We start from the raw sequence: 23,352 nt of genomic DNA, 5'->3' as shown, positions 1-23,352 counted from the left end.
GAGAGTAAGTCTATAAAATAAATGCTTTTTCTGGTCATTATCTTTGGATCAGCTTTTAAGGAAAACACCCATCCTAATTGAATTAGCGTGGCTTTCCCAATTGCTCACTGTCTTACTTATGCTTAGGCCTATGTTGCATTAGTCCCTCCCAACAGATCTGGAGGCAAGGCCTAGAGCATAGTGTGGGTGGTCCAGGGCCAAAGGAGAAAAGCTAATGTGGTAAGGTAAGATGAAGACAAGTTTTTAATGCTTGTAATGTTGGAACTGTTTAACTCTCTCCTCTGACACCTAGTATCCCTACTAACTCCTCCAGAAAAGCCTCAGATTTTAATTTCACTCCTGGCAAAAAAAAGAGAAAATAGAGAAGATAGAGGGAAAAAAATCTCGAATGCAATGCAAGTGAAAGCCCATTCTTTCTCTGGTGTGTGCTGCTGGGTTGTTTGCTTCCAGCTGTCAGTCCAGATCCCATTTGTCTGGGGTTTCTTTCTGGCATCCTCTCTTCATCTCATACTAGGCCCTTCCTCTTAGGGCTGGAGCAGGTGCATTTCTGGGAATGGTTCTGGACAGCTTTTTGAGCCTCAGAGCACAGTAGTTACAGATGCCTGGGGCTGTTTGTAACTTTGCTTCAGTGTTGAGGCTGCCTGGTGCTGTGGCGTTAGTGAACAGCTGATGACAGATGGTTCATTTCTGTGCAGGATGTGTTGCAGATATGTGGATTGGTAGTGGAACCTGAGCAAATATATCTCAACTCTCTCTTTTAAAAAATGCTTAATAATAAGTGTGCCCATAGTAGGTATGAAATAAATATCCACTCGTTGACTGAAGGTTATAGCATAGGGAAGGAAAGGAAAGATGGTTTGAAATTTATTTGCATTGTGAGAGGGGGGAAGGGGTTGTTACCAGTGAGCTTTAGTTTATAGATATTTTCACTATTGTTCCAGACTCTGTTATAATATTCATTCTATTCACTCAAAAAGCATTTGATGAACACATTTGATATACCAGGCACCATTCTAGGCACTGGTGATGAACTAAACATGGAGATGCCCATTCTTCTTGGGCATCTGTTCTTTTGGGTGTGGAAACTGACAGGAAAGACTTAGAAAACGAACAAGGCAATTAATTTTAGATCGAGGTAAGAGCTATGAGGAAAATTGAGTAGGACAGCCCCCAAAAAAGACATGGGGGCAGAGTGTGGTGGGTGTTGCTGCTTTGGTTTACCCTGCTAAGCGCTTGGCCATAGAATATAGGTTCAAGTATGACCCAGAAATATGACTTGCCTAGGTTCATGTTTATAAACAACCAGATTTCAAAAAAATAAGACTACATGTGAGTGAACATGGTTTCCAGAATTGAGGGCTTAAGGCCTTTCATCCTCCAACCATATGAGTGTCAAAACTTATACACTAAGGCAGTCATCCCGCCATCAAGATTTGTGCTAACCAAGGTTAATGTCTGGGTTCTCCATCTTCGCATTGTGGTTGTGCCAGCTTGGGGCAATCAGCCTCACTCTGCAAGGCCCTGGTTGTCCATCTGTAGGCCTTGGCCAAGATTGCTTTAAGGCATCAGGGAAGGTCTCTTTAAAGAGGTGACACAAGGTGGGGCATGTAATCCTCATGCCTGTAATCCCAGCACTTTGGGAGGATGAGGTGGGCGGATCACCTGAGGTGGAGAGTTCAAGACCAGCCTGACCAACATGGAGAAACCCCATCTCTACTAATAATACAAAAATGAGCCGGGCATGGTGGCGCATGCCTGTAATTCCAGCTACTTGGGAGGCTGAGGCAGGAGAATCGCTTGAACCCAGGAGGCAGAGATTGCAGTGAGCCGAGATCGTGCCATTGCACTCCAGCCTGGGGAACAAGAGTGAAACTCCATCTCAAAAAAAAAAAATTGACACACTTTGGGAGGCCAAGGCTGGCAGATCACCTGAGGTCAGGAGTTTGAGACCCACCTGGCCAACATGGTGAAACCCTGTCTCTACCAAAAATACAAAAATTAGCTGGGTGTGGTGGTGCACACCTGTAATCCAAACTACTTGGGAGGCTGAGGCAGAAGAATTGCTTGACCTGGGAGGCAGAGGTTTCAGTGAGCTGAGATCGCACCACTGCACTCCAGCCTGGGCAACAGAGTGAGACTCTGTCTCAAACAAACAAACAAATAAACAAAAAAAAGGTGACATTTGAGCCAAGACTGGAGGATAACAGGGAGCCAGACCCTAGCATTGTAGGAAAAGAAACAGCCAGCACAAAAGTCCTGCAGCATGAAAGAGCTTGGTGTGTTAGAGAACAAAAGGGAACAGGATAGTGAGCTGGGAGTGAGAGGAGGTACCAGATAAATTGTCGATGTTGACTAGGGCTGCATCACAGTGTCTTCTAAACTATAGTGGGAATTTGGATCTCCTTCCAAGTACAATGAAAAGCTACTATTTTATCCTGGGGTTCATGAACTTATGTAGGAGGAACATTACAGCCATATAAAAACGTAAACTTTTCATTGCTTGAATCACAAATGTCAGCAACAAGCCATGATAGGATAAGCAGTATCTGTGCCTTTATTATGAACAGAAATTAAAGTACATCCATTTATTACTGTTATCACAGTTATCTCTAAATATCATTTATCATCTTATGCCTAATTAGAAATTATGGTAGTTATTAGACCTTACAACAGATCTTGTTATTTAATGCTTTAATACAGGGGTCAGCAACTATAGCCTGTGGACTATGTCCAAGCTGCCACCTGTTTTTGTACATAAAACTTACTGGAACACAGCCAAACCCATTTATTTACATATCACAGTTGCAACAGAGGTATTCTAGCCTGCAGTGCTTAAAATGCTTACTGTCTGGCTGGAAAAAGATTGCTGACACGTGCATTGATAAAGCAGCATATATATTACTATGATACAATTTTTTTTTTTGAGAAGGAGTCTCTTGCTCTGTTGCCCAGACTGGAGTGCAGTGGCGTGATCTCGGCTCATTGCAACCTCCACCTCCCGGGTTCAAGTGATCCTTCTGTCTCAGCCTCTCAAATAGCTGGAACTATAGGCATATGCCACCACGCCTGGCTAATTTTTGTATTTTTAGTAGAGACAGGGTTTCACCATATTGGCCAGGCTGCTGTCAAACTCCTGACCTCGTGATCTGCCCGCCTCCACCTCCCCAAAGTGCTGGGATTACGGGCATGAGCCACCGTGCCCAGCCTATGATACAATTTTTAAAATATTTGGATAACTGTTTGGTTTCTTTGCAAGCTTATTTATTTTATTTTATGCATTTAAAAACATTCTGAAAAGAAGATCCATAGACTTCACCAGAGTTCTCTAAGACATCCATGACTAGGAAAAAAGAGAAAGAAAAATAATCCCTATATTTCATTATCTAAGGCTGGGGATCCAAATGGGCGGACTTGTATTTATTTCCTCTGCCTGAGATTCTCTCCCTTCTCTCCCTCCTTCTTTGGCAGATTTTCCATTTCTTTTGGAGTGTGGTACTGAAGCTGCCTCCTTTTTATGAATAATATATTGGATCCTACACATTTACTGAATGAGACAAGCAGAGGCTTTATTAGCAGTGTCCAGTGTAATGCCCATAATAACACTGTGTGGTGTGGGTCTGACTGTCTTCATGTAGCACTGCAGAAAGGGAGGCCCCAAGACGTTGTCTTGCCCATCATTCATTTACCCTGTATTCACTGAGCACCTATTGCGTGCCAGGGGCTGTGCCAAATTCCCAGGTGACAAAGCTGTTACTGGTGAAGCCAAGTTTTGGATCAGGCCCATCTGACACTAGTGTCTGGGTGGCTAATGCCACAGCAGGTTATGTTCAGGATGTCATGTGACACCCTGCTGCCTCAAGCTTGGCCACTCCTCCATCCCTAGTGTTTCCAGCCGCATTGTTCCTTGGCTGTGAGCTGTAAATGTCTTTATCTCATCCTCTCTCCACAGACCACTATTTGTATTGTTTTGCCTAGAATGGGCCATGGAGTTAGTATTTTCCCAGCTGTAGTAGCATCTTCAGTGATCCCTGCTCATGCCACTGGAATGGCCCTTTAAAAATGTTTTTTTTTTTTTCTTTTTACAAGCATGAGTTTCTTTCCTATAAGTGCAGCTCTTTTTTCTTGTCTCTGTAGCACTTTGTGGCTTTCTGAGACCACAGGCTCTAACTTGCCCATTGCACCCCATGTTTAAGCATTTGCATATGTCATTTGATTGAGGGGTAAGTTAAAACTGCTGGCAGTGGGAAGGGCTGGCAATCAGGTCTCTTATCTCAAGTGGATGGAAAAATAAGGCTGTTCAACGTGGTTCGCTCAACTCGTACAGGTCCCTTCTGTGCAAAACCAGGGAGATTGCTTCTCCCCTGGAAACACAGGCACTCCTCATTGGCTGGGTTGGGCAAATACCCACAATATTAGGCATTTTTCCTGCTTTTTTCCCCTTCTTTTCCAGGTTGCAAGTGATGGCAATGTACATGGGATTCTCAAACTGGTCACCAGTACTTAGTGCATGAACACACATTATATTCTATATGTTTGGTGCAATTTTGCTATTTTGCATTCTGCTTTTGTCACCACAATACAGTGTCCCAGGGTCCCATATTACTGAACATTCTTTCATAGCAGCACTTCGAGGGCTACATGGTGTATCTTTGGCCTGCCTTACCATAATTTGCTTCAGTTTTCCTTTGTGTTAGGGGACATTTGCAAGACTTTGTATATCAGCCAGCATCTAATCAGGATACAGAAACCATACTGTTATTTAAACAGGGTATATTCCAATGTAAATCATTGACAACTAGTAGAAGCTGGTTAGTTGTGAGTAAAAGAGAACTCTTATGGGTCCAGAAGAAGCTGTTGCAGAAAAGAAGCTATGGCCTCCAGTTTGAGGAAGAGTGGGCAGTTGAGGAACTAAAGACCAAGAGCGGGCATTGCTCGTCCCCCAGAGTTCTTCAGAGAGGGCATGGCCACCACAGGGACATCACCACCCACGGGTGATGCAGAAACTTGTCAGAGGAAAGCAGCTGGCCAGCTGGCTGTGCAGCACTATAGATGTGTCTCTGTTGCCAGAAGCTTGGGTAGGCAGAACTGCTTTGAAGCAGTCCCTGGTAGGGAGAGCAGAGCCCGGGTGCAGGAGGCCTGAGGCCTTCCCCATGGAATAGTAATGGTGGATCCCAAAGGGAATGTCCTTTCCCCAGGCAGAATCACTCCAGTGCCCTCTATTGGTGAAGCGTCACATTGCCGCAGCTGGCAACCTGTCAGAAAGCAGGGCCAAGAATGGTTTTGAGTTGAGAGACAATAAATGAATAACTGGAATATTTGGGCTTGCTTTTAGCTTTTTTTTTTTCTTTAAACCGTTTTGCAGTAAACATCTTTCATAAAATGTTGATTGCATCTCTGATGTGTTGGTAGGATGAATTCATAGAATTTGAACATTTCAAAGGCCTTAGTCATATGTTACAAAACCATCCTATTGACTCTCCTAGTTGCTGTATATGGGAGCAAAGGCATATAGCCTTGTTATAGAACTTGTTACTCCTTAACCTTTTGAATCTTGGCCTTGTCTGCTGGGTTGTTAACTCTGAGGCTGGGAGATGCTCAGAGCCAGCGATGTCAAGGTTGGAGCCTGCAGTCTGATGTAATAAGGGCCAAGCTCTGCCGTGGAGGGAGGGAGTAGTGTGTTGCTGAAGTCCTCCCTCACCTCGCTCAGTCTTCTGAACACATTCCCTTCCCATCTCATTCACTGCTTCAACAAATTCATTTCCCTAAAACATCCCCTTCATCATATCAGCAATCTTGCTCAAAAGCTGTAAATGTTTCCTCTTTGTTTATGGCAGTGCAAATGAAAGAGGAGGGGAGAGAACTGACCTATGGCCCTGGGTCCGTTGCCTCCATTCAGTTATTGAGGGTCTGAAGCAAATTGACATGCCCAGGGTCACGTGGGAAGTAAGTTGGTCAGGGCCAACCAGGGCTTCCTTCCTCCCAGTCCTCTGCTTCTCCCAGATACCAGACCACTGTTGCTCCATCTCCCTAACTCCTCATTGTCCTCCCAGCACAGCACCTGTCCCACGAGAGGTTTTATTAATGTGTATCATACTCCCCTAGTGCTCACACTATCTCTGAACTCTTATGGGTCCAGAAGAAGCAGTTGCAGAAAAGAAGCTGTGGCCTCCAGTTTGAGGAAGAGTGGGCAATTGAGGAACTAAAGACCAAGAGCGGGCATTGCTTGTCCCCCAGGGTTCTTCAAAGAGGGCATGGCCACCACAGGGACATCACAACCTACGGATGGTGCATAAACTTGTCAGAGGAAAGCAGCTGGCTGCTGGCTGTGCAGCACTATAGACGTGTCTCTGTTGCTGGAAGCTTGGATAGGCAGAGCTGCTTTGAAGCAGTCCCTGGTAGGGAGAGCAGAGGCTGGATGCAGGAGGCTTGAGGCCTTCCCCATGGAATAATAATGGTGGATCCCAAAGGGAATGCCCTTGCTGGGGCTGCCCCACTGTCTGAAATGCAAAGATGGCCCCCCTCAGCTGCTGTGCTCAAGGGGACTGCCTACACCTAACTTCAAGGCCAAGTCCAAGATTCACATCTACATAATTACATTCCATTACTGTTTAACAGATTAGAGTCAGTAATTCTTACCCTGGGGTATTAGAGATGTGGACATGAACTGGGTTCTACCCTGAGCTTTTAGTCCCCAGCCTAGACACCAGGCAAAAAGTAGGTATGTGCTGGCTCCTATCATGTGAAATTGGCTAAGGAAGCAAGCAACTTGGTGTCTTTGGACAGGGGGCTGCTTTTTTTAAATTAAATTAAATTTTTTTTTTGAGCAATTGTGGACATCTGGTTGTGCATGTCCCTTTAAGGCGAGTTTGTCGTCTCCAGAAAAGCATGTTGTTCTTTCTCTCTATCTTCCACAAGTCCTTGATTAAAACACTGAAGGAGACAGACAGGCTCCTTCTGTCCTTTCCCTCAGGCTTGCCATGTCCTGGCAGATTCCCTGGGCTCCTGGGAACTGTCTACCCATCTCTGTCTGCTCCTTTTGACCCAGATCTTATTACAGATACAGAGAGAGCAAACCATTTATTGCAGAACAGGCCCTTCACCTTCATGTTCTGTGTTTATAGACCACAAATAGGTAGTTAATAGATATCTCTTAATACTTGTTCTTTCTTTTTTTGGCTTTGGGAATTGGGTACAGGATATCTGGGTCCTGTGGAAAGTGAAATGATGCGAGAAAAAGACAACAGCTGAAAATGGAATCCTCACTTAGGAGCATGAAAAAAGTAGAAAAGAAGTCAAACCACAAATTCTTCAAATTAATGGGTGGGAATGAAGTGCTGCCACTCTAATGGGGTGGCGGGGTTGCTGTTTCTGATGGTGAGCAGCCCCTGGAAGGCTAGAGCCTCAGTTATGGGGAATGGGCATTTACAGCAGCTGACCACTTTTTCTTCCTTATCCTTCTTCCTCATTCCCACCTGCCTTTTTTCCCCTGATTCTTTTTTTGGGGGGTGGTGTCTGGATTTTATTTTAGGGTATTTCTAATATGCTTCCTTAACGGTCGATCCGTAGTCCTGTCTGGAGACATTGCTCTGTAACTTAGCAACCAGCGTATCATATATTGCCCTCAGTTGTTTCATTAGCCTGAAGATGTGAACATCAAAAAAATGGACACACAGTTGGACAAAAGCGATCAGGCTTGCATGCAAAAACAGTCTCTGTGATGATTAAGAAATGGACCTGAAGAACAGCATTATTTTATAGTAACATATCCAAAGTAAGGGTGTCCTCATATCTGGAGAAAGAGACAGACACAGACAAGGATGGAGAGGGAGTGAGAAGAGACACAGCCAGGGAAGATGCTGGAGCTGCCTGCCCTCCACAGGGCCTGAACGCAGGGGATCGGAAGCCTTCCTCCCTATGGACCTCCTGTTGTCCTTGCTAAAAAACAGGAAGGAGAATAGAATTGGGATTTTTGAGTAGGCATAATTCTTCATTTATCTGACTAAGTAGAAAGTTGGCATAATGAGAAAAACAGATTTCAGAGGGAAACATATGACAACAATGACATTTTTCTGTGCCATCTTATTACCCAATCCACATGGAGGCTGAATCGATGAGCTAGTAAAGACACAAAGACATCCTATCGAGATGCCTGTGAATGGCAGGGGCTGGTACAGTCTGGAACTGCTGGCTATGAGTAAATATGACAGCAGGGCTTTGGCTGGCTTTCACTGGGCCACTTGTCATTCTCCTCGTACATTGTGTGCAGTCAGGACATTTCCCTGCAGAAATGTTCTTTCTGCTGCTTTTCTCATCATTTTTGAGAAGCTGGCATGAGTTTTGTTTGCTTCAGACTTTATTTATTACCTTGAAATTCAGAATATTTATTCCAAATGTCATGTGTAGTCTTACAAAAGTTTAGACTGTGACGATTCTAAACTTCATTTTGCATCAGAATTACTTGGGATCATAGTAAAAATGCAGCAAACCAGGCCCCTGATTCATGAGCTATGGAGGGAAATCCCCAGAAATCTGCATTCTAACACTCACCCATGGTGATTTTAAAGCAGGTGGGCTGAAGATCATAGGATAAATGAAAGATTAAAGACTCATTTTCCAGAGAGGGCATGTGGCAATTTCTTGGCACTGTGAGTTGATAGATACATTCTTTGCTTTCATGGAATCCCTTTCCCTGTTTGTGGGGGGTATTGCCTCATTGTTTTTTTCTTCCTCACACACTTTATTTCCCATAAGTTATTGGGGTAACAGGTGGTATTTCGTTACATGAGTAAGTTCTTTAGTGGTGATTTGTGAGATTTTGGTGCACACATCACCCGAGCAGTATACACTGCACCATATTTGTAGTTTTTTTAATCCCTCACCTGACTCCCGCTCTTCCCCCCAAGTCCCCACAGTCCATTGTATCATTCTTACGCCTTTGTGTCCTCATAGCTTAGCTCCCACATATCAGTGAGGACATACGATGTTTGTTTTTGTATTCCTAATTTACTTAGAATAATAGTCTCCAATCTCATCTAGGTCGCTGAAAATGCTGTTAACTCACTCCTTTTTATGGCTGTGTAGTATTCCATCATATGTGTGTGTGTGTATACATATATATATTTATATATATATATTTTATATATACCACAGTTTATTTATCCATTCGTTGATTGATGGGCATTTGGGTTGGTTCCACGATTTTGCTATTGTGAATTGTGCTGCTATAAACATGCATGTGCAAGTATCTTTTTTTGAATAATGACTTCTTTTCCTCTGGCTAGATACCCAGTAGTGGGACTGCTGGATCAAATGGTAGTTCTACTTCTGGTTCTTTAAGGAATCTCCACACTGTTTCCACAGTGGCTATAGTAGTTTACGTTCCCACCGGAAGTGTAGAAGTGTTCTCTGTTTACCACATCCATGCCAATATCTACTGTTTTTTTATTTTTTTGATTATGGCCATTCTTGCAAGAGTAAAGTGGTATCGCATTGTGGTTTTGATTTGCATTTCCCTGATCATTAGGGATGTTGAGCATTTTTTCATATGTTTCCTGGCCATTTTTATATCCTTTTTTGAGAATTGTCTATTCATGTTCTTAGCCCACTTTTTGATGGGATTTTTTTTTTCTTACTGATTTGTTTGAATTCGTTGTAGATTCTGGATATCAATCCTTTTTCATATGTATAGATTGTGAAGATTTTCTCCCACTCTGTGGGTTGTCTGTTTACTCTGCTGACTGTTCCCTTTGCTGTGCAAAAGCTGTTTAGTTTAATTAGGTCCCAGCTATTTATCTTTGTTTTCATTGCATTTGCTTTTGGCTTCTTGGTCATGAAATCCTTGTCTAAGCCAATGTCTACAAGGGTTCTTCTGATGTTATCTGCTAGAATTTTTATAGTTTCAGGTCTTATGTTTAAGTCCTTAATCCATCTTGAGTTGATTTTTGTAAAAGGTGAGAAATGAGGATCCAGTTTCATTCTCCGACATATGGCTTGCCAATTATCCTAGCATCATTTGTTGAAAAGGGTGTTCTCTCCCCACTTTATGTTTTTGTTTGCTTTGTCGAAGATCAGTTGGTTATAAGTATTTGGGTTTATTTCTGTGTTCTCTATTCTGTTCCATTGGTCTATGTGCCTGTTTTTATACTACTACCATGCTGTTTTGGTGACTATGGCCTTATAGTATAGTTTGAAATCAGGTAGTGCGATGCCTCCAGGATTATGGCTGCCTCTGTTGAGTCATGCAGGTTGTCAGGGAAGTGGGGGAAGGCCGGCAGTGACAGGCTTCACCCAGCTCCCATGCAAACTGAAGGGCCAGTCTCACTCCCACCATACAAAGTTCGGCTACAGATTTCCTTCTCCCTGTGGAGTTATACCCCCTGCTCCACTGGCCACCCTCCCGTTGGATCCCTGTGGTGCCAGGTGGTAACGGCCTGCTAGGGGATGCAGCGAGCTCCCAGGACCTTTCTGCTGCTTCCTCTACCCTGTATTTCTCTCCCGTCTCTAAATTGGCTCAGCTCCAGGTAAGGTCGGAAACTTCTCCCGCAAAGAGACCTTCAGCTTCTTTAGTGGGGGTGTGTTTTCGGAGAAGAGGGTCTCCCTTTCCTACTTCCACAGTTGGGGCACTCACAGTATTTGGGGTGTCTCCCGGGTATTGCAGGAGCCAGTCTGCTTCCTTCAGAGGGTCTGTGGGTCCTCTCGGGATTACTGGTTTGTCCTTGCAGTCTATCTGGAGCTAAAATCCACAAAGCGAGCTTCCGCACGCTACTCTGTCCGGAGCTGCAATCTAGTCCTGCCTCCCGTCCGCCATGATGATCCCCTTCCCATTTGCCATTTTAAAGCCTTAGAGCCGCGTCTCCCCATTGAGTTGCAATGCCCCAGTGAGGTAGCAGCCCTCACACACTTTTTGTTTGTTTGTTTGTTTTTGAAACGGAGTTTCGCTGTTGTTGCCCAGGCTGGAGTGCAGTGGCGCGATCTCGGCTCACTGCAACCTCCACCTTCCAGTTTCAAGCGATTCTCCTGCTCAGCCTCCTGAGTAGCTGGGATTACAGGCGCCCGCCACCACGCCTGGCTAATTTTTTTGTGTTTTTATTAGAGACCGGGTTTCACCATGTTGCCCAGGCTGCTCTCGAGCTCCTGACCTCGTGACCCACCCCCCTGGGCCTCCCAAAGTGCTGGGATTACAGGCGTGAGCCACCGCGCCTGGCCCCTCACACATTTTCATACGTCATTTGATGCAGTTTCTTCTCTGGCCTGAGAAAAGTGACCTTGCCTCAGTTAAATGTTGGTTGGATTGACCCTGATAAGACAGAGATGACCTTGTTGCTCACCTTGTTGAGGGAGAACATCAGCATGAAACACTTTGTCAGTGTCTCAGGCAGAGGTGAATTCATCAGGACTCCACTGGAGATGCAGCACCAGTAGGAGATGTATAGGAACTGACTGCAAGGAATTACCTCATGGGATTATGGGAGCTGGTTAGGAAAACCCTAAATCCACAGGGCAGGCTGGAACTCTGAGACACAGACTGAATCTGCTATCTACTGTCCACAGGTAGAATTTGTTCCTTCAAGGAACCCTCGGCTCTGTTTTATTGTTAGTGTTTTATTTTGTTTTGTTTTGTTTTGAAGAGACAGGGTCTTGCTCTGTTGCCTAGGCTGGAGTGCAGTAGTGGGATCACAGATCACTGCAGCCTTGACTTTCTGGGCTCAAGCAATCATCCCACCTCAGCCTCCCAAGTAGCTTGGGACCACAGGCATAAGCCACTATGCCCAGCTAAACGACTCTGTTTTTAAGGCCTTTCAATTTATTGAAACAAGCCCATTGAGATTATCTAGGATAATCTCTCTTACTTAAAGTCAAGTGATTATAGACTTTCATCACATATACAAAATACCTTACAGCAACATCGAGATTAGTATTCGCATAACTGGAAACTGTAGTCTAGTGAAGTTAACACATCAAAAAGGCCACCCAGTACCACACCACCCCCAGCCCCGCCAAAAAAAAAAAAAAAAAAGGAAAAGCTATCACAGAAAGTAAAGTCAGAATTTATTGAGAATTGGAAGTTTGTTTTAGTTGGGTCTTTCAAAGCTTGCATGGGTCATGATACAACAGTTTGGATTGGTGGAAACTGCAGGCTTTGAGGCGAGGGATCCAAAGAACCTTAGGGTACAAACAGTTGATGTTTTTCATTTGAGTTTCTGGGTCTTTCAGAAAGTTCCTGTAATGAGCAGTCATGCCATCTGCCTAGGCAGGAGACTTCTGGAAGAATAAAGTTATGCCAGTGAAGACAGAGGAAGCATACAAAGTGCTGTTATTGCAGACATTGGAAGGTGTGCGTTCTCAGTAACCAGCTGAGTGTGGGGGTGAGGTAGATGGTTTCTATTCTCAGCCCAGAGGCTCTGGATTCCTTTCTTATGAAGCGGGCCACATGACCCTTGTTCCCAAAGCCTGAGCCTTGCAATTCTCCTTCTTAGGAGAATATCTGTGGACAGATATGCCGGCCATATTGCCCAGCTGGCTCCTCAAGAGAGAGATGACACGTTTGCTAACAGCAAATCAGAGCTGGAGTGCCACCCCTTACTCCTGCTCTTCCCTCTTCTTAAATGGTGGAAGATCAGTCTACCTTTCAAGAGTCCCGTCTTCCTTTTTTTCCTGCATCTCCAGCTCTAAGCGACCACATAGGACTTTTCTCTGTTCCATGAAGATGTCTTGTCCTTTCATGCCTCAGAGCTTTGAGATGTGCTGTTTCCTCCTCTCCCCTGGGAAATCCTGCCAATGCCCAGAGGGCCATCTTGAATGTCATCTCCTCTAAAAGCCTTTGCTGCACACCCTGTTCTTCCCCTCTCTCTGCGTCACACCTATGTGCTGATGCAGTGCTGGTCACCCCCAGGTCTCTGCCATGGTACAGATGCAGTTGTTATATGTCAGTTTCTGTCACTGACCAATTCCCAGTGGACAGGAATTAGTCCTGTTTAACTTTGTATCTGCCTTGGTGCCTCATCTGTGGCTGGCATACAGTAGTTTAGCTATTTATTCAACAGATAGTTTTTGAGTGCCGGCATGTGCCAGGTCATAGGTGTCCACTCTTCTGGATGGGAGTGATATAGACATAATAAACTATCTGCTTTCATGGAGGTGACATCCTAGGGGTGAGGAAGACAGCCAATGAACAAAAAAGATGCATAAGTAAAAGCACGTAGACAGCACTTATTGATGCTCCGAGGGCTGCTCCCTCTGAAACAGACTGAGGACTGAATAGGATAAAAAAAGTGGGTGAGAGATTCCCTGCCTCCAATACAAAGCATGCTTGTGAGACAGAATTCCTCCTTAGACATGGTGGTCAACTTACAGAAGAGGTATGCATTTGCTAATATTTGTTATCCTGCTGGGTAGATGTTTCTGTCCTTGGTGTAACATAGATTGTACTATTATTTTTATTTATTATTTATGTATAGGGTCTAGCTATAAACAAATAAGGGTCTAGCAGTGTGCTTTTTACGTGTTTTATTTTATTTTATTTTTTGAGACGGAGTCTCGCTCCGTCACCCAGGCTGGAGTGCAGTGGCGTAATCTCGGCTCACTGCAAGCTCCGCCTCCCAGGTTCACACCATTCTCCTGCCTCAGCCTCCCGAGTAGCTGGGACTACAGGCGCCTGCCACCACGCCTGGCTAATTTTTTTTGTATTTTTAGTAGAGATGGGTTTTCACCGTGTTAGCCAGGATGGTCTCGATCTCCTGACCTCGTGATCCGCCCGCCTGGGCCTCCCAAAGTGCTGGGATTACAGGCATGAGCCACCGTGCCCGGCCTACGTGTTATTTTTGTGCTTAGTAATAAACAGTGAACTCTCTCTCTCTATCTCATTTCTTTTTAGCATTTGCAATTTGCCAGGCTGTTTTAAGGACTTTAAATGGATTATCTCACTTGGTCCTCAGAACAACCTAGGAAATAGGCAGTATCCTCATTTTCCATGTGAGGAAGCCGGGGACATGAGAAAGCTGGGAACATGAGGACAGCCATGCCACTTGCACCAGGTTTTCCCGCTCGGAAATGAAATGTGTGTCCAGTCTGGGTGGCCCCATCACTTTTAAGCTATGCACTATGCCTCCTGTGTGGGATTTATGAAATCAGAACAATGACAAGCCTCTTTCTTTCTTAATGAAGTTTACATCCCAAGTTAGGCCTTTCAGAGCCAAAGGTGTCATCAGCATATGGTGAAAAAGCTGTAATCCAGTTGACTTTCTGGATAGAATATAGTCTCAGAAACAGTGGTCTACCATTGCCTTTGTTTCTGAGTTTGCTCTGCCTTTCTGTCAGGACCTTAAAATTTTTAATGCATATTTTAGTAGTTCTTCTACATATCTCCTTTTCATTTAAAGTACAAGACACTGATTTAAAAGCATGGGGGAAGGAAGGGAGAGAAGATAAATGTAATTGTTGACTGAGAAGGCACATGCAGAAGGTGCTGTTGTCTCTGGGACAGCAGTAATTGCTCTCATTCTTGAGCCGGTTCGAGTCTAGATGCAGTGCCTGCGTCCTTTTCCTCTTGTTCTTATTCACCTCTAACAGTGCATTGTTCGTCCCACTTTTGGGAAGAGAATGTAGGTCTGAGGAATTAAGTAGCTTTTACTGAGTCCACTAAGCTGGTGGGAAGCAGAGCAGGATTTGAGCCCAGCTTATCAGAGGATTTAATCATGCTTTGCTTTGAAACAAACAATTGTCAACACCCTTTCTTGAAAGCAATCTTGCTTGGGTTCCAAAAAAGAAGGAGTGAACCTTGAAGGAGTGCCTGAGGGAGCCTAGAGGCCAATGCGGAACTTTTCCAGCCCTCCTCCCACCCAGCACCCAGTACATCACCTTGGGTGTGGCAGGGAAGCCCTGGGACTCTGAGGAGCATTCCTTAGCAGTTAGGAATCCAGTCTTGATTATTTGCTGTCATGTATGTTGAGCGACTGATGAACTCTTCCTCTGAGGGTAAATGCAAGGTCTGGCTCTTACCTTTGTCAGGCAGACAGAGCACAGCCTTTGTTGTCAGACTACCTGGGTTTGAGTCCTCTTATCCTCCTCCATGATGTTGGGCAAATAACTTATCCTCTCAGCAGCTTTGCTTTCTTATCTTTAACATGGGCGTAGAGTTATAATGTTGGTTACATAAGCATGAGAAACAAAAACTCCCAGCCCAGTTCCTTTCAATAAATGTTAGTTTATTGCTTTTGTTAGGAATGTCTCATTGCAACTCCAAATTTCCATGATTATTAGAAAGATTATTTCTGGGCCAGGTGTGGTGGCTTATGCCTATAATCCCAACACTTTGGGAGGCTGAGGTGGGCAGATCACAAGGTCAGGAGTTTGAGACCAGCCTGGCCAATATGGTGAAACCTCGCCTCTACTAAAAATACAAAAATTAGCCGGGCATGGTGGCAGGCTCCTGTAATCCCAGCTACTCGGAAGGCTGAGGCAGGAGAATCGCTTGAACCTGGGAGGTGGAGGTTACAGTGAGCCGAGATCATGCCACTGCACTCCAGCCTAGGTGACAGAGTGAGACTCCTTCTGGAAAAAAAAAATTGTTTCTAAACCCTCCTGGCAGCTTCATACCCTTAGGGCCTTCTTCCCTTCCTGTTTGGAAAATTTGGGAAGAATAAACTAGACCTCTTTCCTCTTGGGAAGGGACCTGCCTTAAGTCTTACATGAACAGGTGTGCCTGGACCAAGGGTTCAGTCAGCACGTCTGCTGGCTCACTCTGAGCGTTGTTCTCCATAATCACTAATATAAAGGATTTTTAGTTCTCCATCTTATTTTCTCAAGTTGTTTAGAGCTTGAGCAAAGAAAGGGTATGTTATGTATTTGGCTTCCTTAGAACTCTGTTGTTAGTATTTGCCATCTTCCTTTCATTTCTCACAGAGTCATAGAATTTTAGAGTTGAAAAGAGATTTTAAAAATGACTTGAATTCATTTCCCCAGCTCCTATCTCAGCCTGCCTGCCAAGAGGCATTCAGTACCATGTTTGCATGCTTCCGGTAACGATGAGCTAGCTCTCTCCAGAGGTGACCCAGTGCATCAGGGGATGCTCTACACTGGGCTGAATTGCACACATAGGGCCTGGATCTGGTGGTGTTGGGTTTTCGGGCCTGCCTGCACTTGGTGTGAAATGTTCAGATCTGCTTTTCTTTGGGAGGGAATACTGGCCTGAAGGCTGCCCCTTTTTGGGTGGTTCTTTTAGAAAATTCATTGTCCAAAAAGTCGTCAGAATTGGCTGAGGAAGCAAGCAATCTTATGTGTCTTTGGCATTTCATCAAGAAATTTCCCACCAGCTCAGTGTGTCTACTGAGTCCTGAGCAAACTCCAGCTTGTGGCTTGTCTTAAATTATGCAGGGTAGTGATCCTGAAGGCAGATTTATTAACCCCCAACTTCAGCATACCAGGTAGGGCATGCAACCACGGTGAGTCCTGGAAGGCCTCCTCCTGGAAATTGGGTGTGGTGTGTACTCTGCTGGAAGAAAATAAAACCACCAATGAAATTCTATCTTCAATGTCAAAGATGCTGTATTAGTCTGTTCTTACACTGCTATAAACAACTACCCGAGACTAGGTAGTTTACAAAGAAAAGAGGGTTTAAGTGACTCACAGTTCCGCATGGCTGGAGAGGCCTCAAAAAACTTAACAATCATGGCAGAAAGGTAAGCAGGCACGTCTTACATGGCAGCAGGTGAGAGAGGGTGTGAAAGAAGCAAAGGGGAAAGAGCCCCTTATAAAACCATCAGATCTCATGAGAACTCACTCACTCTCACAAGAATGGCATGGGGGAAACTGCCCCTATTATCCAATTGCCTTCCCCAAGGTCCCTCTGTTAACACATGGGGATTACAATTGAAGATGAGAGTTTGGTGGGGACACAAAGCCAAACCACACCAGATGCTAAGTGAGAGCTTCATAACACTTACTTCAAATATACTTGCCAAATGGAGGCAGACTGATTGGAGAGCTGTTTATTTATGCTGTTTGTTCTTAACTTCAAGGCAACATGCAAAAGGAATCAGGAAATGTTAAGAAACCAAACTCCTTAATAACCCTTTTAAAGAAACAGCTTTACTGAGACAGACGTCACAATGATTCACCTTTTAAAGGTGTCCAATTTGGGGGTATTTAGGGCATTCACAATGTTGTGCAGCCATCACCAATCTAGTTCCAAAACATTTGCATCACCCCAAAAGAAAACACTGGACCCATGGAGCAGTCATTCCCATTCCCTCCCTCCCCCAGACTTAGGCAACCATTTATCCTAGTGGCTGATTCTATTGATTTGCCTATCCTGGACATTTCATGCAAATGCAGTCATATAACATGAAGCCTTTGTGTCTGGCATCTTTCACTTAGTGTAAGGTTTTCAAGGTTCATCCATGTTATAGCATGTATTGGTACTTCATTCCTTTTTTTTTTCCTTTAAGACGGAGTTTCACTTTTGTTGCCTAGGCTGGAATGTAGTGGTGCTATCTCAGCTCACTGCAACCTCTGCCTCCTGGATTCAAGCAATTCTCCTGTCTCAGCCTTCTGAGCAGCTGGGATTACAGGCGCCTGCCACTATGCCTGGCTAATTTTTTCTTTTTGTATTTTTATTAGAGATGGGGTTTCACCATACTGGCCAAGCTGGTCTCAAACTCCTGACCTCAGGTGATCCACCTGCTTCGGCCTTCCAAAGTGCTGGGATTACAGGTGTGAGCCACCATGCCTGGCCCTTCATTCCTTTTTTATGACTTACTAATTTTCTGTGGAATGGATAGACCACATTTTGCTTATGCATTTATCAAGTAATGGACATATGTATTGTTTCTACATTTTGGCTATTATAGATAATGTTTCTGTGAACATTAGTGCACAAAGTTTTGTGTGGACATATGCTTTCAGTTCTCTTGAGTAAATATGTAGGAGTACAATTGTAGGAGTCAGGAATTGTAGAAATGTAGGAGTCAGGTCATGCCCTTAATAACCTTTTAAAATTATTTTTTTTGTTTGCTATACTTGGGACCCATATTCCTTTTCTTTGGGTTTGTATTCACTTCCTTTGTACTGAATATTGTCAGATAGAAAGTTAACAGCCTTTATAGAAATAATTAAAAATTATTCAAGTGAGAATAAACTGAATGCCTGTTATATCTGCTAGATTATATTTGCCTTTGTTCTCTTCTTTACCAAGCTTCTACTTGAAAATTTACAAATATTTTTTCTTCTTTTCCAGAACCGCAATGAGATAAAAAATGGCACTATCCTTCGATTAACCACATCTCCAGTAAGTTGATCTTAGCTTCTAACTTCCCAGCAAACTCTTTGCTCTGCGTTTCCGCTATATGTGATTGTGGGATATTAGTTTTTGAGGTTGACTTTAGTGCAAAGCAAAAGGCTTCCAGAATGTCCTGACATGCAGATTCTGGATTAGCAGGAATGCCCCTCCATAGATTTCCCACTGCAGAGGAGGAAGACCTTATTCCAAGCGAAGGGCAAGCTTGTCTAACCTGCGGCCCAGGATAGCTTTGAATTCACAAATTCGTAAACTTTCTTAAAACATTATGAGTTGTTCTGTATTTTATTTAGTTCATCAGCTATCGTTAGCGTATTTTATGTGTGGCCCAAGACATTCTTCTTCTTCCTGTGGCCCAGGGAAGCCAAAAGATTGGACACCTCTGCTTTAAGGTTTGAGTTTGGAGGTCATCTTAACAACTTCTGTGTTACAGCTGGGATCACTCACCTGTACCAATTGGTTTTACCCACCTACTCACACATCCACCTAATGCCATCTGAGCAAATTCAGACAACAAACAAAGCAAACAAAACCAAAGTTGGTTACTTTCTTTTAAAAGTCGGTTACTTTCCTTTAAAGTCAGTGTGGCTGGGCGCGGTGGCTCATGCCTGTAATCCCAGCACTTTGGGAGGCTGAGGCAGGTGGATCAGGAGGTCAGGAGATCGAGACCATCTTGGCTAACACAGTGAAACCCTGTCTCTACTAAAAATACAAAAAATTAGCCGGGCGTGGTGGTGGACGCCTGTAGTCCCAGCTACTCGGGAGGCTGAGGCAGGAGAATGGCGTGAAACCTAATAGGTGGAGCTTGCAGTGAGCAGAGGTAGTGCCACTGCTCTCCAGCCTGGGTGAGAGAGTGACTCCATCTCAAAAAAAAAAAAAAAAAAAGAAAATGTCAGTGTGTGTGTGTGTGTGTGTGTGTGTAAGAGAGAGAGTTTAAGTATTTTGTAGCTTTAATGGGTTATTAAGACAATTCATAAAAATAATTTAGAAATATTGACCACTTCACTGATCCATTGACAGCTGATTCTACCTAAGAACTTTAGAGTCTCCTGAATTAAAGCTGCTAAACAAGATGCTACAGTATATTTAGACTATTGTAGCTGATGATGTCTCTTTTCTTGATCTTTCCTACTTGCTTGGAGATACTTTAGGTAGTAACATTAGCATATTTAACTATATTATTTTACAGTGCATTTCATTGCTTTCCTAAAAAATTATCTGCCCCAAATACACCAAGTGTTACTATTTTCACTCTGCATATGTGACGAAAACTGTGTCTAACTATCATTTTCAGTTTCCACTGAAGCCATGTGGTAGACTAAAAATAAATTTAAAAATTGGGAAAAGCATCTGGCTAAAATTAAGCTGTGGGTACTGTAACTACCATAAATTCTTATTGTTGAAAATTACATTAGTGTGGCTTAGAAACTCCTAAACATTTTACCCAATAACATCCTGAACCTAAAAACAGTGATGAGCTCAATGGAATGAGTTGCTACAGTTGGCTGAACTGTCTTTGATGCCTGCTTTGCTACTTAATGGAAATTATAATCTACTCATTTTTCAGTGGCTACATGATGAGCTGAGGCGTTTTCGTCTGACTTTGCATTGGTCTTCTTACTCAATTCAGCATGAATGAATGTTAATTTGACCTTTAGACCATTGTTTTATTTGTTTTTTGTAGTTTCTGATTATCCTGCTAAAAGTCATCATCTGCTTGCTGGACAGAAAAAGTAGACCTTGCCTTTTATTTCATTTTAGAGTCTAAAAGACAGCTTTTTAATCAAAGCCTTCTCTAAGCCAAAGAAGGAGTTAGTTTCATTTTTTTACTGCTGTGGATTTATGAACAAAAATTCCGCAATCTAAGTCACTCCTTGAAAGAAGGCTTAGATGTTAGGCAGAGTGAAGTTTTTCAGCATCCCAAAAGAAACTTAGCATGACTTGTCATCAAGAAGAATGGAATTTGTGTTCTTGAGATAATGATCCTCACATTCCCAGCTCAGTGAATGGAAAGATGTGAAAGCCAGTGTAAGAGGCACTATTAAAAGATGGGAGCAGCCGGGTGCAGTGGCTCACGCCTGTAATCCCAGCACTTTGGGAGGCCGAGGCAGGCGGATCACGAGGTCAGGAGATCAAGACCATCCTGGCTAACACGGTGTAAACCCCGTCTCTACTAAAAATACAAAAAAAATTAGCCAGGCGTGGTGGCGGGCGCCTGTAGTCCCAGCTACTCGGGAGGCTGACGCAGGAGAATGGCGTGAACCCAGGAGGCGGAGCTTGCAGTGAGCAGAGATGACGCCACTGCACTCCAGCCTGGGCAACAGAGCGAGACTCTGTCTCTGTCTCAAAAAAAAAAAAAAAAAAAAAGGAGCCCAGCTACAAAAGACTGGCTTACATTTTCCAAAAAGCAGTGATCCCCAAACCTGGATCAGCTGTGGAAGTTTGAAAATGCTGATGTCTGGGGCTTTAATAGAGAGGCTGGATTACAATATTTGGGAATAGGCCCCAGGAGTCTGCATTTTAAGCAATCACCTTGTGGTTTGGCTGTAGCCACAGGGTCTAGAATTGAGAAGTTACTCTATAAGCCAGAAATTTGGGATCTGTGAACTTTAAATAGGTTATTTTTTGTAATTTTGCATGTAGCTGAAAAATATACGTTGCATATGCTTGTTCATTTTTACATACACAATAAAAATATGTTAAAAACAACAACAACACCTATTAGAGTACCATAAAGAAGCCAGCAGATGGTGTTATACTAGCTTTCGAAGTTCCTTCGTCTGCCTCAGCTGAACTCTCCCTGAAGCCAAATAAGGACATCTCAACATCCACATGGGTACACACACCCCCGCGCGTGCACACACACACTCCTGTTTTTATGTAACGTGTAGCTATGCTGAGTTTTACCTCCACTCTGTCAAAGGTGGTCTTTTTGTTGATTGATGAATTTATTTTCTGTCTCCCTTTATCACAGAACAGTCCCTTCTGGATTGATCCTAGAGAAATGGTCACTAATACTAGAAGATCTAAACAAACAACCTGCACTGTTTAATTGATTTGTAATAGGCCTTGTACATGGCTGCTGCTTCTCCACTGCATGGTACATCTTTAGACAGTCTCTCTAGTGGCTGTGTTAAACAAGCATATCTTTCTAGTGTGGTATCTTTATCCATCTCCTACTACCATAAAAAATATAGGCTGGGTGTGGTGGCTCACACCTGTAATCCCAGCACTTTGGGAGGCCAAGGCGGGTAGATCACAAGGTCAGGAGTTCAAGACCAGCCTGGCCAAGATGACAAAAACCCCATCACTACTAAAAATACAAAAATTAGCCAAGAATGGTGGTGGGCACCTGTAATCCCAGCTTCTCGGCAGGCTGAGGCAGAGAATTGTTTGAACCCAGGAGGCGGAGGTTACAGTGAGCTGAGATCATGCCACTGCACTCCAGCCTGGGCAACAGAGCGAGAGCCTGTCTCAAAAAAATATATAGCCAGGAACACACCCAGAGAATGTGTGCAAATGTGTGTGACCTTTGGAGCAGTCAGGGTTTGGGGAGCTTCTGTATGCAGAGCTGAGTAGTGTCTTGTAGTGTCTCCTACCTGCCATGATCATAATAGCTGTGGGCATAGAGTCTGAGGTCCTCTGTTGCATGCAGCATATTTTAAAATCAGCTTTGGCTATTGTTCGTATCAGAAACAGCTTGGCTTGCCAGACCATTGTTACTTTTCTGAAATTTTTGTTTTAAGAAGTGCTTATGGTGACTATATTTGTAGTCTTGAAGTAGAGAGAAACTTCTAAGTAGAACACAAAACGCAGAAGCCATAAAGAAAAAGATCAATAAATTTGACTACCAAAAAATTAAAACAACCCCACAAAAACTTTGTGTTTGGAAAGAATTCCAGAAACAAAGTCAAAAACAACATTGGAAAAAATAATTGACAGCTGCATAATGGAGGTCCGGTTCATTCATTTGCAAGATTTTTTATGAGTGGATGAAGAAACCGTCCCAAAAGACAGGCTGCCAAAAGCTATGAACAAGGGAAAAATAAACAAAATAATGTCTGTGCATGTATGTATGTATGTATCTATCTGAGAAGAACTTCAATCTCTCTTAGAGATGAAAATCTACAGTCCTAGATAATCTAAGTGTGAGGAAAAGATGCTGTGGGGTCAGGATTTTGAAAATTTGAAGTAGAATCTATTTGTATGCCCTCTTCGGGGGCAATTTAGTGGTATTCACCTAAGTTTAAAATACATATACCTTTGTCTTAACAGTACTGCTGCTGGGAATTTATATAATAAATAGACTCACAAAAGCACTGCAGGATGAACACACACACACACACACACACACACACACACACACACACACACGCCCAAGCATGGCTATATGCATCATTGTTTTTAGTGATCAAAAACTAGGAACCTGTTATGTATCTATCAGTTGGACTAGGTAAGTGCAGTAGGTAATTTTTATGTTGTAGAATACTGTGCAGTTGTTAGTAAGAATGTGATACGTGCTGTCGAGGAGGAATCCCTAAAGTATGCCATTAACACAAAAGCAGGTTGCAGAACATCCTGTATAGAGGGATGCCTGTTATGTATGTGGAAGGGAGGTGTATGTATATTCAGATAAAAGGATAAAATGTTTCTCAAGGGATACCCACAAGAAACTGTTAACTTTGGGCTAACTTTGTTTTTTTATTTGGTAACTTCCAGTAGTACTTGTGTGTGTGTGTGTGTGTGTGTGTGTGTGTATATATATATATATATATATATATATATTTTTTTTTTTTTTAGATGGAGTCTTGCTCTGTCACCCAGGCTGGAGTATAGTGGCACAATTTCAGCTCACTAAAATCTCCGCCTCCTGGGTTCAAGTGATTCTCCTGCCTCAGCCTCCCGAGTAGCTGGGACTACAGGCGTACGCCATCATGCCCGGCTAATTTTTGTATTTTTAGTAGAGATGGGGTTTCCCCATGTTGGCAAGGCTGGTCTCGAACTCTTGACCTCAAGTTATCTGCTCGCCTCAACCTCCCAAAGTGCTGGGATTACAGGTG

General features: G+C 43.5%; 1 protein-coding gene across 5 annotated transcripts in view; it reads left to right on the top strand.

Moving 5' to 3' along the window:
• ELMO1 (engulfment and cell motility 1) overlaps positions 1 to 23,352 on the top strand; it is a 591,689-nt gene that overhangs the window by 154,918 nt on the left and 413,419 nt on the right. For all 5 annotated transcript variants that reach the window (XR_008626205.2, XM_003814972.4, XM_034963945.2 and 2 more), the window contains exon 5: positions 18,233 to 18,283. Coding sequence is in view for 4 of the 5 variants with exons in the window: in XM_003814972.4 (XP_003815020.1) it covers positions 18,233 to 18,283 (51 nt within the window). In the remaining variant the exon portion in view is untranslated. The remainder of the gene's footprint in view (positions 1 to 18,232; positions 18,284 to 23,352) is intronic.

This window comes from Pan paniscus, chromosome 6, assembly GCF_029289425.2.
Source record: "Pan paniscus chromosome 6, NHGRI_mPanPan1-v2.0_pri, whole genome shotgun sequence".
NCBI lineage: Eukaryota > Metazoa > Chordata > Mammalia > Primates > Hominidae > Pan > Pan paniscus.
This window is presented reverse-complemented; position numbering and strand designations above follow the sequence as displayed.